Source organism: Nycticebus coucang, chromosome X (assembly GCF_027406575.1).
Source record: "Nycticebus coucang isolate mNycCou1 chromosome X, mNycCou1.pri, whole genome shotgun sequence".
In the NCBI taxonomy this organism is placed as follows: Eukaryota; Metazoa; Chordata; class Mammalia; order Primates; family Lorisidae; genus Nycticebus; species Nycticebus coucang.
The window spans coordinates 156,896,472-156,914,836 of NC_069804.1; the positions used below are offsets into that span (position 1 = coordinate 156,896,472).

The 18,365-nt window shown below is 48.4% G+C and overlaps 2 protein-coding genes across 7 annotated transcripts in view; one reads left to right on the forward strand and one right to left on the reverse strand.

The window, feature by feature from the left end:
* APLN (apelin) overlaps positions 1–987 on the reverse strand; it is a 110,384-nt gene extending 109,397 nt beyond the window's left edge. For 5 of the 6 annotated variants that reach the window (XR_008377548.1, XR_008377549.1, XR_008377552.1 and 2 more), the window contains exons 1-2: positions 790–913; positions 566–692 (exon numbers count right to left, since the gene is read on the reverse strand). The gene's annotated coding sequence lies outside the window, so the exon portion shown is untranslated. The other variant, XR_008377550.1, reaches the window with a different exon arrangement.
* XPNPEP2 (X-prolyl aminopeptidase 2) overlaps positions 1–17,398 on the forward strand; it is a 28,485-nt gene extending 11,087 nt beyond the window's left edge. The window contains exons 8-21 of the mRNA XM_053579477.1: positions 593–694; positions 1,320–1,401; positions 1,708–1,903; positions 2,722–2,811; positions 4,481–4,590; positions 5,244–5,321; positions 6,765–6,836; positions 8,528–8,588; positions 10,497–10,566; positions 11,138–11,242; positions 11,656–11,715; positions 12,280–12,356; positions 14,825–14,914; positions 15,445–17,398. Of these exons, the coding sequence (XP_053435452.1) occupies positions 593–694; positions 1,320–1,401; positions 1,708–1,903; positions 2,722–2,811; positions 4,481–4,590; positions 5,244–5,321; positions 6,765–6,836; positions 8,528–8,588; positions 10,497–10,566; positions 11,138–11,242; positions 11,656–11,715; positions 12,280–12,356; positions 14,825–14,914; positions 15,445–15,639 (1,388 nt within the window). The 3' untranslated portion in view covers positions 15,640–17,398. The remainder of the gene's footprint in view (positions 1–592; positions 695–1,319; positions 1,402–1,707; positions 1,904–2,721; positions 2,812–4,480; positions 4,591–5,243; positions 5,322–6,764; positions 6,837–8,527; positions 8,589–10,496; positions 10,567–11,137; positions 11,243–11,655; positions 11,716–12,279; positions 12,357–14,824; positions 14,915–15,444) is intronic.
* Positions 17,399–18,365: the final 967 nt, after the last annotated feature.

Below are 18,365 nucleotides of genomic sequence, written 5' to 3' on the forward strand. Positions count from 1 at the left end.
AGCCATAGATTCCTTATCTGTAGAATGGAGCAAGTAAGAATGAAAACAATGTTCACGAAGTGCTTAGCCTAGTACCCATGGCTTAGTAAGTACTGAGACTACTGCAGGAGAGAGGCTTGAACCTGGCCCCAACCCTATCCCTTTGCCCTTCAACTAGGACTGCTCTCCTGATCTCTGCTTTGCCTGCTTAGTTATCTATCAGAAAGTTACATAAAACTTAACAATTTACCAAGATACCACTCTGTGTGCTTTACAAATATTAAATATTTGTTTGATCCTCACAACAATCCTGTTGAGGTAGATACTATTATACTCCATCCCCATTTTACAGATGCACAAAGTGAGACACAGAGGGGTTAAGTAATTTACCCAAGGTCACCCAGCTAGTAATGTCAAAGTAAGGATTTGGGCCCCATCTGAGTCCAGAGCCCATGAAATTAATGACTACACAAGTAAGAGTTTGTTTAAAGAAGGGGTTCTACTGATTTCTTTTCCTAACGGAAAACTGTTACCCTAGGGGAGCCCTTCCAGGACCTAAGTACCAAAGGCAAGGTGTGTCACTTACGTTTTCTTTTGTCTCCTTCACTTTTAGGGAGCACTTGGCAGGACAAGGTATCCGACATCCGAAGCCAGATGCAGAAACATAGCAAGGCCCCGACTGCTGTCCTCCTGTCGGCGCTTGATGAGACAGCCTGTAAGTGTGGATTTGCAGACATGGGTGGGCCCCTGGGTCTCCCCAACCCCTCAAACCTCCTGGGCCCTGCAGCACAAAGCTCTCTCCCAAACTACCATGAACCTGCCAGTTCCTGAGAGCTCCATGGTCACGGCCTATAGGAAGGATAAGGGGACAGAAGCTCTTGTCTAAGGGAGCCATGAGCAATCTGGGGCCAGTCCACAGGCCACAGGAGGAATGGACTAACCATGCTGGCAAAGCATTCCTGTCTCGTTAAAGAGACGAGAACCAGCAAACACCTCCCAGCAACCTGGTCACTATCCGAGGGCACTCCCACACCCAGCTTTAGCAAATAGTGTGACCTTACTTTGTTCCAACATGGCTCAAGGCTTCTTGCATAATCCCTATGACGAGGCTAGATATTCTGGGAACCCAGGAAAGTGTGTGCATTTTTAGGGGGGAGTAGGGTCCATAGCTCTCACTGGCATCTCAAAGATCTGAGAAACATGCAGAGGTAGATGGTGCTCTACCCCTGCATGATTGCACTGCTCGTAATCTTTTGGGGTCAAATAGTGAGGCAAGGATGTCAGAAACGCTTGCTTCTTGCAGATCAGCCTCAGATAGTCCCCATCAATTCTTTTCCCAGGGCTCTTCAACCTTCGCAGCAATGACATCCCCTATAATCCCTTCTTCTATTCCTACACACTGCTCACAGACTCCTCCATCAGGTACAGCTCTTCCTTGGCTTGCTGTCATGAACTTCTACCAAATTACACCCTCTCACTGCCCCACCACCAACCCTGCCTTAACATACAGTCTTGAGGCTCCCCGTGGGCTTGGTGCCTGCCCTTGTAGGATGTGTTAGCTTTTCCTGACCCCTCAACCTCTGTTCCCATTGAATCCCAAATCTGTCTGTTTGGACGCCTGGTGCTGGCTTCCTTTCACCTCCAGGAGCAAAGAGACTGTCTGTCTCTACTCCTTTCTGTTGCTCTTAACAGATGCTTAGGCCCTCCTGCTCTTCCCTCCCCACCCAGGTTATTTGCAAACAAGAGTCGTTTTAGCTCTGAGACCCTGAGGTACCTGAACTCCAGTTGCACAGGCCCCATGTGTGTGCAACTTGAGGATTACAGCCAAGTTCGTGACAGCATCCAGGCCTATGCCTCAGGAGATGTGAGGATCTGGATTGGGACCAGCTATACCACATATGGGCTCTATGAAGTGATACCCAAGGTGGGTTTGCCGGGCCGCAGCCCATGCCAGACACAAAACCTTCTCCAGGCCAGATAAGTCTCAACCAAAACTGGGGTCTGAAGGCCCTCAGCCATTCAGTCACCTGATCAGTCAACAATTGTACAGTGACTTTCCTTCTAGGCCTCAATGGGAATAGATGAAAGAAGAGGAAACAGGTTTATCTGTCCATAGAGAGCTTATAAAATTGTTGAGGAGGCTAGAGAGAGTACAGGCCTGGTTTAACAGAGGCCTCAGAGTCAGCCGCCCTGACACTGAATCCTAGCTCTGCCCCTAAATGGCTGTGCAATGGCCTTGGACAAGTAACTTAGCCCGTCTAGACCCGTTTCCTCACCTGTAAAATAGCAATAAGTCCCAAACTTACTGGAGTTGCTCTGTAGATATTTAAAGGAGATAATGCACATAAATCCCAGTGACTGACACACAGCTGGCACTCAAAAAATGGTAGCTATTATGATGTCTATAGGTAACTTGCACTGTCAGACTGGCCCATCAATTAATGCAGGCCAGACTCTGATGGCTCCCAGAGCACTGGTGGCATCCAGAGGCAGGGAGTGAGCTGCCATGCAGAGCAGTATTAATTAAGGAGGCTTCCTGGAGGAAGGGAGGATTAAGTAGTACATGGAAGACTAGGAAAGACCTGCTAGCCAGAAAGCACACCAAGGAGAGGGCAGCACCACAATAGGGTGGTGAGTCTCACCTCAGCTGGGGCTTCCTGTCAGGCCTTTGAAAACACCACTGTGCCCTGGTGGGTGCTCCCAGACCCCTCTTTTCCTCCTCCTACTCCCTATCCCCAACAGGAGAAACTTGTGACAGACACCTACTCCCCAGTGATGACAACCAAGGCAGTGAAGAACAGCAAGGAGCAGGCCCTCCTCAAGGCCAGCCACGTAAGTCCATGTTCAGGCAGATGTGGCCTTGAGGGAACTCCTAATCTGATGAGTTAGAAAGGAAAAGCTTTCCAGAGAAGTCTGAAGAAGACCCTCAATAAAGCAAAGAAGCAGACACCTGCGCTTTACTCCTCTCTCCCAGTATACTACAGTGGTTTGGAGTGTGGGCCCTGAAGCTAAAGTGTCTTAAGTTCAAATCCCAGCTCCACCCACTTCCTAGCTAGGTGACCTTGAGCAAGTCACTTCATATCTCTCTCTTTTTTTCTTTTTTTTTGAGACAGAGTCTCACTTTATCGCCCTCTGTAGAGAGCTATGGCATTATAGCTCACAGCAACCTCAAACTCTTGGGCTCAAGCGATCCTCTTGCCTCAGCCTCCCAAGTAGCTGGGACTATGGGTGCCCAACAACCACTATTTTGTTGTTGGTGGTGATGGTGGTGGTTTGTCAGGCTCAGGCCAGGTTCAAACCCACCAGCCCTGGTGCAGGTGGCTGGCACCCTAACCACTGAGGTATGGATGCCAGGCCTCTTTTTTTTTTTTTTTTTGAGACAAAGTCTCAAGCTGTTGCCCTGGGTAGAGTGCTATGGCATCATAGCTCACAGCAACCTCCAACTCTTGGGCTTAAGCGATCCTCTTGCCTCAGTTTTTTCTATTTTTAGTAGAAAATTTACAATTTTCTGTAAATTCACTTTTGCTCAGGCTGGTCTCCAACTCACGAGCTCAAGCAGAGTGCTAGGATTACAGGCATGAGCCACCATGCCCAGCCTTCATCTCTCTTAACGTCAGTTACCTCATCTGTAAAATGAGGATCACACCAGTAATCCTACAGCCTAGGTTATAAGGATTTGTGAGTGTGCGTGTGTGTGTGTGTGTGTGTGTGTGTGTGTGTATTTCCAGCAATGCCTGGTACATTCTAAGTATCAAATAAGTGTTGGCTGTAATGATTTCCTCACACTGGCAAAAGGATGGTTCGCTTTTGGGGGTGGGAGATATTCTTGTTAAATGTGGGTTAAACTGTCTCATTTAAAAAAGAAAAACTTCTTTCTTGTGGAAAATTTTAAACATACACAAGGGTAGAGAAAATAGTATAACGACCTCCTGTGTCCCTGTCAACCATTTTCAATAGTCATCAACTCCTGGGCAATCTTACTTCATCTACAACCCCACATTCATACCTCTCCCGACCCTCTGTTGCTGGATTATTTTAAAGCAAATCCCAGGTAGCATATCATTTCTGCCATCAACTCTTCCATAAGTATCTCATGGCTGTTCTCAACCTGTGGGATATGACCCACAGGAACTGTATTAAAGGGTCACAGCATTAGGAAGGTTGAGAACCACTGTTCTATAAGATAAGAACTCTTTAAAAACAGGAGCATGCCATGATCACATATAGACACTAATGACTCCTTTGATATCAGATACCGAATGGGTCTTTTTCCCTCTTTTTTAAACTTTCAGAATATTACCAGGATACAAATGTTTCAGTTACATACATTGTTTTGTACCCATCAGCCAGATACTGTGCATTGTACCCATTAGGTGTGAATTTACCCATCCCACTGGAGTGCTTTTAAAGCTCTAGATTCCAGAGCCACTATCTGATCTTGATCCCAGAGACCGTGGCTATGACCATACGTCAGCCTACTTCTCTGCTTTCTCCACTCCAGGTGCGAGATGCTATAGCCGTGATCCGGTACTTGGTCTGGCTAGAGAAGAATGTGCCCAAAGGCACAGTGGACGAGTTCTCAGGGGCAGAGATGGTGAACAAGTTCCGAGGGTGAAGAACCATCCTTTTTGGCTGATTATCTTTTAGCAGGGAGGTTGAGGGCAGGCAGGGGAAATTGGTCTCCTTACTTAGGAAGAAGGAAAATCCTCCTTGTATGGGGGGAGCTTTCTGAAACAAAAAGTGACAGGTTCTTGGGTGGTCAGAGTGCTAGGCAGGGGATGTTGGATGACATTCCCCAGCCCAGCCGAAAGCAGGACAACTTGAAGGGTCACAAACCAACAGTACCCCCTAGTGTCTGCTTCAGGCATGGGCTCACTCTCCCAGGGGAACACTGGCTCAGGCCAAGTCTGCCCCTGGACCCCTTGAGAATATCATGGGGAGGAGGGTTCCTGAAGGCACACGAGGCCCAAGCCAGGGCCAGACTGTGGGTGTGAGGTACAGTTGTCAGGCACAGGAAGCTAGGTTTCTTCTATCCGCAAAATGAAGGTGGGTGGGAAATAACTGGTGTCTACATTCCGCCCTTCTCTGAACTTCAGTGCTTTATAAGTGACAGGACAGAGCTTGGGTAGATGGAACCAGGAGGTGTGGCTGGAAGAACCAAATGGAGTCTGTGGGGTCGAGTCCGGTGGATCTGGTTAGATATCCTGAGCCCAGCCTACCCCCTGGGCCCATTCATTGCCCATTTCTTGCCTTGTAATTTCTAGAGAAGAAGAGTTCTCCTCTGGACCCAGTTTTGAAACCATCTCTGCTAGTGGCCTGAATGCTGCCTTAGCCCACTACAGGTACTTCAGTGGAAAGAATTTTCTAGGATCTTATGGGGGGATTCCAGGGCCTTGCAAAGGGACAGGGTAGGGGGAAATACTCTGGGGCTTGAGTATTGAAGACTTGAGGCCCTTAGGACTGTGGAAGCTGGTGGAAGATCTCAGTCTGGGGTCAGGAGTCTCAAAATTCAAAGGCCTGAGAGAGGCTGGGTGCAGTGGCTCACACCTGTAATTCTAACACACTGGGAGGCCAAGTGGGTGGATCACTTGAGCTCAGGAGTTTGAGATCATCCTCAGCAAGAGCGAGACCCTGTCTCTACTAAAAATAGAAAAATTAGCCAGGCATGGTATGCACTGTAGTCCCAGCTACTTGGGAGGCTGAGACAGGAGGATCACTTGAGCCCAGGAGTTTGAGCTTGCTGTGAGCTACTCTGATGCCATTGCACTAAAGCCTGGGCAATAGAGTGAGACTCAGTCTCTAGATAGATGGATAGATAGATAGATAGATAGATAGACAGACAGACAGGTGGCATGAATGATTTTCCCCCCAAGGGTCTGGGACTTCGTGAGTGCTCAGAGCTGAGGGATTTGGAAGGGAAGTATTGATGCTGATGGACACATTTTCTTGGCTTCCTGTGAGTTATTTCTGTTAGGTAATTCTCAAAGCTCAGGAGCTCACATGGAGAAAGCCCTGTACACTCAGCACGAACCAGCGAAAGTGGGTCCAAGATGTAGACTAACCAGATGTTTGGCCCCATAGAAAACAAATCCCTGCAGGCCTGCCTAATGAAATTTAGGAGGCGGAGCTGACCAGATGCCCCAGCCCAGTCAGGCAGGGAGAGGTTGATGCCTTCCAAGGAAGAGCCTGGCAAATCCTAGAATTCACTCTGGTGTCCTCTGGTGTTTCTCATCCCCACCAGGCCAAGAATGTGGCAGAGTGGGTACTCCTCAGTTTTTCCACCTCTTGCTCTCCAGCCCCACCCTCAAGGTACCCTCCCTTCCTATGTTCTGGCTTCTGGGGCCCTCTACTCTCAGAGGCAACAGGAAGCTAGAGACAGAGCTGGATAGAGCATCAGCTCCTTAATGCTTTACTGTGTGGCTTCATGTAAGCCCCTTGCTCTCCGTAGACCTGTTTCTCCTTAAGTAAAAAGAAATGGCATGACCAGGTAGTCTCTGGGGCTCTCCCAGCTCCCACATTCTAGGCTCTTCCCTTTCTCCCCTCCCTGGGGACCAATGCCTGGCCTTGCCAGGTGCAGGATAAACAGATGTGTGCTTTGGACAGTAGCAGTGCAAGCTGAGTACCCTTCTAGGGCCCTTTAGGAGATAATGACTTTTGAAGAAGAATCAGCCTGAAAGCCCTGCCCCCAGGGGTGGGGGACGTTCCTTTGCTTTCATTCATGACCCTCACTAACTACCAAGTGCACATTAGGCTACTCCACTCTCAGCATTTTCTCCCCTTCTCAGCCCAACCAAGGAACTGAACCGCAAGCTGTCCTCAGATGAGATGTACCTGTTGGATTCTGGGGGTCAATACTGGTATGTACCCCCCACTTTGCCCTGGCCTGGTGGTCTCAGCTCAGACATCTTGAGCCAATCAAGAGCCTGTCAAAGCTTTCCCTTCCTGGGCCATGAATTCTTCATCTGAGAAAAGAGAGGCTTGGATTGAATGACCCCTGAGTATCCTTCCCATTTTCACATGTGGGGGTCCCTGCACACTGGGAAACATACAGAGGCTACAATAGTGGGGTGCCCAGGCAGCATCTCTGTAAGAAATAGCAAAAAAACTCCCCTTGCTGAAGTAAAACATTTTTTTAAGTCCATGTATCATTGCAGTCTGAACAGCTATAATCAGACTGTGCCTGGCCCCACAAACACACCCATATTCTCACCTACTCGTGCATACCCTGGACACAGTCCACATACCACCTAAACAACCCTTTAGATGTGTTAACCTTGCACAGTGCACAACCTGAACACTCGGGCATGACAGCCATGCAGAATAGGCTAAACCCAATCCTTCCATAATGTGTGACCGATCATTTACACTGGACCTGAACTAGGATGAGCTAACCTGAAAGATTTTCCCTTCTCATTTAGGAAGCAAGTAGACTGTGGGTAGCTTGGGATGGAGAAAAAAGGAGGGGTGTGATGAACTGATGGGGGAACAAGGACTGGTTTAGAATAGTTTCTCAGTCTCTATGCTGTGGAAATAGTGAACATGCTGACAACAGAGGCTTTTAGCTTGTTCTTAGCACAGCTCTCAGCCAGCATAGCAGGAGCTCAGCTTAGCAGCCTTTGCTAGTTGCCAGTTTGATGCTGCGAGTACTTGAGATGGCCAGTGTGCAAAGAGGAAGTGAATGTGTGGGGGTGTTACTGGATTGGGGTGTGTTCAGAGTAGGGTGAGGCCCGGGAAATGGTCACCTCACTTCCTTTTCTCTCCTTCTGAAGAAGGTCACCACACCCCATGATGTGCTCCCAAGGAGGATCCCTCAAGGCCTTAGGACCATTTCTCCCCTTTCATCCCCCCAGGGGTGACCTCAAGGTCCATCCTGAGGTGGTCAGAAGTCAGCTGCAGCTGGTGGTTAGAGGTTGGACCCCCTGGCTTTACCTCACTGGAACTCTGAGCAAATCCCTGGGTCTGATCCATGTTTACAATGGAGAGAACTGTGTGGAGAGTCAGTGTTTGCTCCCAGCCTGGCTTCAGTGAGGCTCAGAAAGAGAAACAGTCTCATGGCCTTATCTGTGAAATGGGGATAATGAGGCCTGCTCTGTCCAGGGAACACCAAACATGTCCTATAAATGGTAAATAACTATCTGAATGTAAGAGTGTTATGATAATGTAATCTCTCTGGACCTCAGTCTCCCCATCTGTAAAAAGGGAACAATCCCCTCCTGCCTTCCAGGAAGCCTGGAAGAAGCTTGCTTTTAGAACTAGGCTGACCCAAGGAATCCAAGATGTACAAAGTAGCCAAAACGGGGAGGGGAATCACAATTGTCAGAGAACATAATGACTTTTAGCTTGGTAGTTTTGCAAAGCCCCTTCCTGCACAGCTTCTGAGGATGGGATTTTGATGATGGTAGCTCTATTCTTCCTTGTATCTCCCACCTGCCCCTATCCAAGTCCTGCCACTTAAACCCCAGTAGAAAGTACACAGGACCATCATGGCCCTGGTCCCTGCCCCCAAGTGTTCAGCAGAGCTGGACATATTTGTTTCCTTTCTCCACAGGGATGGGACCACAGACATCACCAGAACAGTCCACTGGGGCATCCCCTCTGCTTTCCAAAAGGTAATCATGGGCCCAGATTTGCCCTCCTCACTCTCCCATCAAGGGCACCCAAGCAGTCAGCCCACCAAAAGCCAGCTCATTTTAGAGGCTCAAACTCAGGCCCATAGAGGTTAAGTAGTTTACCCAAAGGCACCCAAGTTAGTGCCAGAAAACCAGTGTTCCTTGCTGCTTTCCCAGAGATATTTCAGGCTACTAACTCGGCCTCAGCCCAAACTTACCCTCATCCTATGTCAGTAAATCAATGCACACACATTTTTTTTTGTTGTTGCTGATGCTCATGTGCCTGGCTCTGTGCTCAGCAGAGGAGGAATAGAGGCATTCTGAGTGGAAGAAACACAGCACAAGCCAAGTCTCAGCGGTGGAAAGGAACCAGAGTTGTTCAGGAACCAGTAAGGGCTGGTCATCTAAACAGCTATAATCAGTGGCCTAGCCTGGCCCCACAAATACACCCATATTCTCACCCACTCATGCACACCCTGGACACAGTCCATACACCACCTAAACAACCCTTTGTATGTGTTACCCTTGCACAGTGCACAACCTGAACACTTGGGGATGACAGCCATGCAGAGTAGGCTAAACCCATTCCTTCCAAAATGTGTGGCCAATCATTCACACTGGAACTGAACTAAGATGAGCTAACCTGAAAGATTTTCCCTTCTCATTTAGGAAGCAAGTGAACCGTAGGTAGCTTGGGATGGGGCAAAAGAAGGGGTGTGCTGGGACGCTGTCTCTGCATTATAGACCTCCTGGGCTGGAGCAGGGAGCTGCATGTATGCATTCAGCAAGCTGACTGTGGATCAGATATCATACCGGAAACAGAGAAGTGGGGACTGCTGTCCGGGCCTCCAGGAGCTCATAGTTCAGGGGGCAGAGTCTGCTGCCTCAGGCTTTCATGCACAAGATGACAAGCCTGTGTGCGTTTGCGGTGAAAGGGACTGACTACATCACCTCTGGGAGGGACCAGAACAGACCTCCATCAGCCCACCTACCTTCCCAGACAGAGGGAGGCTGATGTGGCAAATTATCAGACCCTGACCCAAACTTTAGGCCTTAAGAAAACTAAAGGATGGCTGGGCACGGTGGCTTACGCCTGTAATCCTAGCACTTTGGGAGGCCGAGGCAGGTGGATTGCCTGAGCTTACAGGTTCAAAACCAGCCTGAGCCAGAGCAAGACTTTGTCTCTAAAAATAGTCAGGCGTTGTTGCAGGCACCTGTAGTCCCAGCTATTTGGGAGGCTGAGGCAAGAGAATCGCTTGAGTCCAAGAGTTTGAGGTTGCTGTGAGCTATAACACCACAGTACTCTACTGGGGACAACAAAGTTAGACACTGTCTCAAAAAATAAATAAATAAATAAATGAAAGAAAGAAAAAAGAAAACTAAAGGATGATCATAATCACAGTAATGAGCACTACCCTTTACTGGAGCATTTAATCTACTTGCAGCACCTTAGTCTACCTATCCCTCCCAACAGCCTTAGGGGCCGAGTCCTAGCATCCTCCTATTACAGATGAGGAAACCAAGAAACAGAGCCATTAAAGCCACTTGCCCAAGGTTTCAGTGTGCGTAAGTGACCAAATCAGTATTCTATGCCAGGGAGTCCACCTGCCACCCCTACTGTCACAGCCACAGCTCATCACTATCTACAAGTGTCTTCCACACATTATAATGACCCCTATACACCAACTAAAGGGGACCACATGACTGAGCCCCAACTTTAAGAAGGGCCCCCTCAGACTCCTTTGGCCATTTTCTAGAACTCAGGTGACCACACATGAGAATGCAGTACTTGCCCACCAGCCACACCCAGACCTGGGCCCCCATACCGTGTACCCACAGGCCAAGTAGCCAGATATTCCCCCGGCTCCCCCTCTTGTCCTTTACGTCAGCATTTCCTCTCCCCATCAGGAGGCATATACCCGCGTGTTGATAGGAAATATTGACCTGTCCAGTCTCATCTTTCCTGCTGCTACATCAGGTGGGTTTCAGAGACCAGGCTGGATCCAGACCCTCAAACCTAATTTCATAGGACTCAAACTACCACCCTGAGAGGCCTACCCCTTGTATAGATAAGAAAATCTAGCCTAGAGAGAGAAGGTGACTTGCCTGCCCAAGGTCACACAGAGGATTAATGTCAGGAAAGTCAGGCCTTGAACCTAGGTCTCCTGCCTCCTAATCTAACACCGTCACTCAGAGGTGGGAGAGATCATTGTGGGCTGCAGCAGTCATGGGAAGATTCCTAAAAGAAGTAGGTGGCAAAATGCTAAGCCTCAGTAGATGAGCAGAAATTCTAGTAGTGTCATCAGTCCAGGTAATAGGTACTCTGTATAGTATCCCAGATATAGTGGGGGGCTGGTCTGGCCAGGGAGCCACTAAGTCCATCCATTAGCCCCTCTCCATCTCAACTCAACATCATTGTGTCATTGCATGCTTAGTGACCTCTCAAGGGCCCTCTCCTTAGATACCACCCTGGTAGTTGAGCAAGAAGGGGCAAGGTGGACAGCCTGGGTACAGTCAACTGACTAGAGGTGATCTCTCTTCACTTACAGGGCGGGTGATGGAGGCCTTTGCCCGCAGAGCCCTGTGGAAGGTTGGGCTCAATTATGGTCATGGGACAGGACATGGCATCGGCAACTTCCTGTGTGTACATGAGTGTATGTATTGTCTCAGCACTCTCCTGGGGTCTCCCCTTGTATGACATCCCGTATGAAGGAGGTAGAACACTTCACAGGTATGGAAATGACTGAGACCCAGAGAGGTACCCTGACCCACACAAGGTCACCCAGCTCCAGAGGGTAAGTGAGGAATGCTGGCAATTGGCCAATCCTGTTGGCCACCTGGCATCCAAAGAGGACCAACACCTGCTGACAGACTTATACAGACCCCAAAGAAATAAAGGCCCAAACCATTCTAGTGTGTACCAGCCCCAGGTGGATAATTATATGGTGAATAAGTGCTACCAGACATGACCAGGGAGCACCAGCTACCTGATCTTGCCTGGAGCCTGCTCATTTCCAAGCTGATGAGTACATGAGAGCTGACACCATGCCTATATCTTCTTTTCCAGGGCCAGTGGGATTCCAATCCAGTAACATTGCTATGGCCAAGGGCATGTTTACTTCCATTGGTATGCTTCTCAGGCCTCTGTACCCCCACCACCCCTTCCCAGAGCAGGGCCATCCCAAGACTGCAGTCTAGGGCACACCAGCCTTCAGGGAGCAAACCAGGTGTAGGTACAGCCCTGGGCTCTACCACTGCACTCACTTTTCTCCCCACTTCTACCCCCGTGCCCATCCCCAAATGGCTTGTCCTACCCCAACCCCAAACCCCACCAGCCCAGACCCTCTTTTTGCTCTTGGGAGTTGGTTCCCAGCTGTACATATAGACTCTAGACTTCCCAAACACTTGGGTAACAGGACAGCGGTACCCACAATCCAAGTGGGCTCTTAGGTCTTCCTTGCTGGGCTACAGGGGAGAGAGGGTCAGAGGCACAGCTGTGGGGGACCTGATGACCAACAGGGAGGAGTTGCCTTTGCTTAGCCAACAAGCATCTAACAAGTCATGGGGCTGCCACAGTCAACAGCCAGGGGGCAGCCAAGTAGCTGGGCCCTACAGCTACTCATCAGTTGGTATAGGAAGCCTGGGCTTGGGTTCTCCCCTTGCTTAATGCCACCATCTCTATATCTCCCAGAACCTGGTTACTATAAGGATGGAGAATTTGGGATCCGTCTTGAAGATATAGCCCTTGTAGTAGAAGCAAAAACCAAGGTAAAGTGCTACTGAGATGGGCTGCAGGTGTGGACAGAATGACAGTAATCTTGGGCTGCATGGTGAGTGTGGAAGGTCCAAGGAGAAGGGCATTTAATGCACAGGCAGGAATTTACTGGTAGTCTTCCTTAGCACTGTAGGAATTTCATAAACCAGAGATTCTCAAGCCTGTTTGCACATTACAATCATCTGGAGAACATGTTAGTTTTTTAAATGTCAATGCCCAGGCTCCCCTCCACACCAAGTGAATCAGTAACCTGCCCTAAATCATTGGTTCTCAATGCACATAATAATCGCTGGGGGAGCTTGTTAGAAATAAAAATTATGTATAATAGCAGCCAACAAGATAAAATACCTAGATATAAACTTAAAAAGACTTACATGGAGAAACTCTCTTCTAAGGGACATAAAAAAAGATTTAAGTAAATGGTGCTCTCTGGAGAGAAGTCTCAGTATTAAGATGTCATTTCTCCCTAAATTAAGCTATAAATTCAAGACAACCTGAATTTCAATGCTAACTTCAAAAATGATAGTAAAGTTCATTTGTAAAAATAAACATACAAAGATAGCTAGGTAGCTAGAAAAATTCTGAAAAGGAGAGCAATAAGGAAGATTAGCCCTATCAGATTTAAACAGAAACTGCCATAACTAAAGCATTATGACACTGGAGAGGAAATAGATACCAATAACAAGAAAATAGGCTAGTTAGTCCAGAAATAAACCCTCTAATTCCCATAAAAAACATGGGAACTTAGTTTACAAAAAAGATGATGTTTTGAAACACTAAGAAAGATTATTCTTGAGAGTGGTCAGGAGGAATAAATGGCTGGTCAGTTGTGAGAATTAAATTGAATAACCTCCAAAATAAAATTCCAGATGGACCAAAGTTTTAAGGCAATCAATGAAACCAGAAAAGATCTAGAGAAAAAAAAAAAAAAAACCTGTATAAATTCATGTATAATCCCAGGGTAGAAAGGGCCTTCCTATGCAAGACATAGAAGCCATGAAGGAGAAGATTAATACCTTTGACCACATTAAATAGAAGCATCTACAAGGAAACCATACCATAAACAAAGCCAAAAGATGTGTGACAAGTACAGCACGTATCACAGAGAAAGGATGAATGTCCTTATTTTGCCATGAGCTTTTACAAATCAGTAAGACATAAATAGACAAAACAGAAAAAAAAAACATACCAAAAAAATGAGCAGGCATTTCACTATAATGGTCTGCACACATGTGAAAAGATGCCTAACTTCATCCTTAGAGAAATACAAATCAAAACAAGGACCAAATGCCATGTTTCCTATCAGATTGACAAAAATTAGAGACTTTGATGATACCCAGTGCTGGTGAGTATGTAGAGAAATGGGCACTGTCATACACCACTGGGGGTATGGGTACCAGTGGTGCAACCTTTCTGAAGGGTAGTCTGACAGTATCTATCAAGATACTATTTAAAATGCCTATAACTTTTATTTTGGTAATCCCTGGACCAGTGATGTATCTTCTGGCTACCGTCCTAAAATTTACCAAGTTGTTTATACAAGGATATTGATCTGTAGCATTGATAAAAATAGTAAAAAAAAAAAAAAAAAGTGAAAACAACCTAAATATCCGCAGCTGGTTGAATAAATCACAGGATAGCCATGTACTAGACTCTTGCATAGCCCTTAAGAACAATGAGGTAGATCTTCTGGCACTACCATGGAGCACTCTCCTGGGTTAACTAGTAAGTAAGTGGGGAGGAGAGTGTGCAAAAATGTATAAGGTAGGATCCATTTGCATGAATTTTTAAAATATATATGTATATAGATACATATGCTTCATATACCTAAAATGTTTTCAGGAAGGAAACTGGGCAAGGGAGAAACCTTTTATCTGTATTGTGTATCTTTGTGTAGTTTGAGTCTCCTAACCACATAAGTGCAAGGGCTTTCTAGGAGATGAGAATTATAAGCGACTTTTTTCTTCTCTATACTTACATATATAGATAGATCAATAGATACATAGATATATGGATGATCTATCCATGATGAATAGATAGACAGGCAGACAGATAGATAGAAAAAACTAATAACTTATTTTAAAATTATTTAAATGTAGCTTCCTGGGCCCTGCCCTAGAAATTTTGCTTCCAAGAGGTTTGGGGAGGTGGGCCTGGGAAACTACAGATTTAACTTGCTCCCTAAGCATTGTTGAAGCACATACTTTGAAAAACACAGACCTAAGCTGAACGTTCAGGCATCAGGAAAAAAGCACCAAATACGGGCACTAAGTGGTAGACAAGAGGGCCGGATAAGAGAAGGGTCTCTGGAAGGCTTGTGCCTACCCAGAGTGTTCGTGGTTGACGAGGGCCAACTCCCTGTACCTGCAGCTTCTGCGTGGAGTGCTCTCCCCCTCCCTTCAGCCTGGCTCCTCCTCCCCCCTCACTGTCTTACTCATCTGCCTTCCCTGTGGGCTCTTAGTACCCAGGGACCTACCTGACCTTTGAAGTGGTGTCCTTGGTGCCCTATGACCGGAACCTCATCGATGTCAGTCTGCTGTCCCCTGAGCATGTAAGTGCCCCTCAGTACTGTTCCTCTGCCCCTGCCCCTCCCCCAGGAGGTTCCACACTGGTGGTACCTGTAGGCATGCCCTGGGGCATCCCTCTCCAGCTCACTAGAGACCCCAGAGCTTCTAGAACTTTCCAGTTAGACCAGCCTGCCCAACTTCAGGTAATGAACACCTGAAGAGTCCAGGACTGGGCCACTGAGCTCTGCCAGTACAAGGCCTAGAACTAGCAACCCCTTCCCCTCTCTAGGCCTCAGTCTCTGCTTTTGTAAAATGGGGGTAATAATGCCTGCCCTGCTGACTCTCATTCCTGGGCCTGGAAGGGCCTTAAAGTCACTATGACATTAAATAGCCACCATACACACAGCCTCTGGAAAGCCCCAGAGAATGCCTGAGGCCTGATAGTGGCGGCGACCTATGGGTACCTAAACCAAGGTGGATGGTTAGAATACCACAGCAGGAGGCTGGATGACACCAAGACCTCATCTCTTGGTAGCTTGGCTTGGGAGGCTCTCACCACTTTTACCCTTTGCAGCTCCAGTACCTGAATCGCTACTACCAGACCATCCGTGAGAAGGTGGGCCCGGAGCTGCAACGGCGCCAGCTGCTGGACGAGTATGCATGGCTACAGCAGCACACAGAGCCCCTGTCTGCCAGGGCCCCGGGCACCACCTCCTTGGCTTCTGTGTTGGCTGCCTCAGCTCTTGCTACCCTCGGCTGGAGTGTCTAGAGGCTCCAAACTCTCCTGCTGACCCTCCACTAGATGTGAGGCCCACCTGCTCAGTTCCCTTAACCCTGCACCATACATGCCCCCAAGGACCCCTGCCTGCACTTCGCCTGGAAACCATTGCTCTCAGCCTTCTTCCCCAGGACCAGGCCTCAAGGACTCAGGGCTTCTTGGCCCCAGGCAGCACCTCGCCCCCACGTCAGGCTATACCTCACCTTGGCTTCCAACCGCAGCCCCCCAGATAGGAGAGCTAACTAGTCCCTTCCATCAAAACAAAAGATCAATAGGACAGTGTCCCTAACCCCAGGGACACAACCTGACACAATCACCACCTGCTGGACATAGCCAGAGCTGTTCCCACCCACACTCGCTCTTGACTTTTTGGTTTTCCCATGCCCTTGAGACTGACCCTGACTGCCTCCACCTGCTAGCAGCACTGCAGTGGGGCTCCCTGCCTGCTGTGCCTACAGAGGGAAAGGAAGGGAGGCTTGCTGAGTCCTCTGCTTGCAGACTGTTGCCCCAAAGTCGACCAGACCAGCATAGTGGGGGCTGAATGAACCTGGAGCTGGAGACCAGCCAAGGGCACATACTAGCTTCCCACACACACGAGCCCATCTCTCCTTAACCCTGGGTGGATTCCAAGCCAAGTGACAGCAGAGGAGTTAAGCCACGGGAATCTGCCCATGGGGAAGGAAGGAAAGTGAAGAGGCACTCTGGAATATGCCGTGGAATATGACCCCACCAGAGGCTGGGCAACAACCGAGGCAGCTGCACTAAGTCACTATCCTGCTTCCCTGGCATTCTGGGAGCCCTTTGAACTTTCCAAAGTGCAGCCGCAGTGACAGTGCTATTAAATCCTCCCACATCCTTGGATGGCCCTTAACCTTGTGTGCACAGATCATAGTTTCACCATTTTACAGACAGGAAAAACAGCTCCAGACAGAGGGTGGCTCCTGCCCAAGGAGATGGTGGGGCCAGATAGGAGGACAGTGCATTTCTTTTGCCCTTCAGCACCATGCAGTCCCTCAGGCTACCTCCCAGCCCCCTCCTCATTCTCTGAGTCTTCTGTGGTGAGAAGAGTTTGCTCTGGCCAAACCGGCCGTTAGCCACCTGGGTTCACATCCTGCTAAGATGCTTAAAACAGCCTGGCAAAGACGCCTGCCTCTGGTTTTTGCATCGTGTCTGCTGTGTTGCCAATGAGTGCTGTTACCTGTGGCTTTTGTGGTGCCAGAGAAAAAAGAGAGGGTGAGGCGGGGGCGGGGATGTGAGGCTCCCAGAAGCTCGATGGGGGGTGCACATGGGCTTGAGACTGTGCGTGTGAGCATGCATGTGCATGTGCGAAGACACTCAAGCATGCCTGCCACGCCCAGCCAGCCACCTGCGGACTGTTCTAAAGTTGGTGTAACCTGTGGAGGGAAAAAAGGGAGCCCCATGCTGGGGAACCTGTCAATATGGTCCAGAAAAGTTGGAGCCAGAACCTTTGCCCGGCATAGCACAGTTGGCTAGAAGGACAGAACCAAGCGCTGGATGCAGGATGCTTGGGCAAAGGCACCAAGTGCCCCTGGTCTGGGACCATCGGCCTAATTCTGACAGTTACCGCCACCGATGCCTGCGTACAAAGGCCCCAGGCCTGACCCACTCTCACTAGAGAGCCTGTAGCACTCTAGTGGACCTTTTTGCTGAGTTACTTGCTTCTTCACCTGCTAGCCCCACAAAGCTATTAATAACAAAATTAAAGTCACCATCATGATTATTATCACTACCACTTCTGAATGGTATTATGTACCACTGTGCAAAAAGCTTGACATGCATTTTCTTATTTAGTCCTCACAACCTAGGAAAAGGTACTTTTATTATTCCCATTTTACAATTGAAGGAACTGAGTGAGGCCCATATAGATTAATCAACTGGGTCAAGGACATTTTTTAAATCAGGTAAATTTAAAAAACCAAGATTCAAGCCACTCAGATGACTCAAGAATCCATTGTTTCAGAAAATGGTAAGTGGTATGGCTCTTATCATTTAACAGATGAGAAAACTAAAACTTGAGCAGGATCACACAGCTGGTGAGAAGTAGAGTCCACACCATACTGCCTGCCCAAGGCCTGCCAGGCCTTTGCTTTTGTACCCTGACACTTGCTCCTGGGGTCCTGGTAGGTCATGGGCAATAAGAGGGCACTGGACACCTCTCCCACTTGGACTTTTCATCCCGAGACAGCTGACGTGCTCTGCTCTCATCTCCTCAGTCCAAGACCTAGAACTCCACCTCATGTCCTCCCTGTAATATATAATTGCCCTTCCAACACACCATTCTGGAATTAAGAACCTCAGCCCTGGAATGTGACTGCAGAGGGGTTACAGCCACCTCAGCCCCTCTGCTTCCTAGTGCCCAGACAGCTGGCACCGACTGATCCGGTTTTAAGGGGTTTGCTCTGGATCAGGCAGGGAGACATTCAGGACACACACAGCAGACTGATACATGCAGGGCTTTTGTGGCATTATTAGGAACAGAAGATAAATAACTGTCCTCTTGGACTCTGGCCCTTTGTTTTTATGCTGGAGGATGGGGCTTACCACCAAGTCTCTCCTCACCAGCTCATTGCTGCTATAGAGCAGGCCATGTGGAAAAACCATTTCCCCAGGAGTTAGGATTCTGAGGTTCTAGTCCCAATTGTGCCAACTGTGTGGCCTTGGGTAAGACCCTTCATCTCTCTGGTCCTCATTCTGCA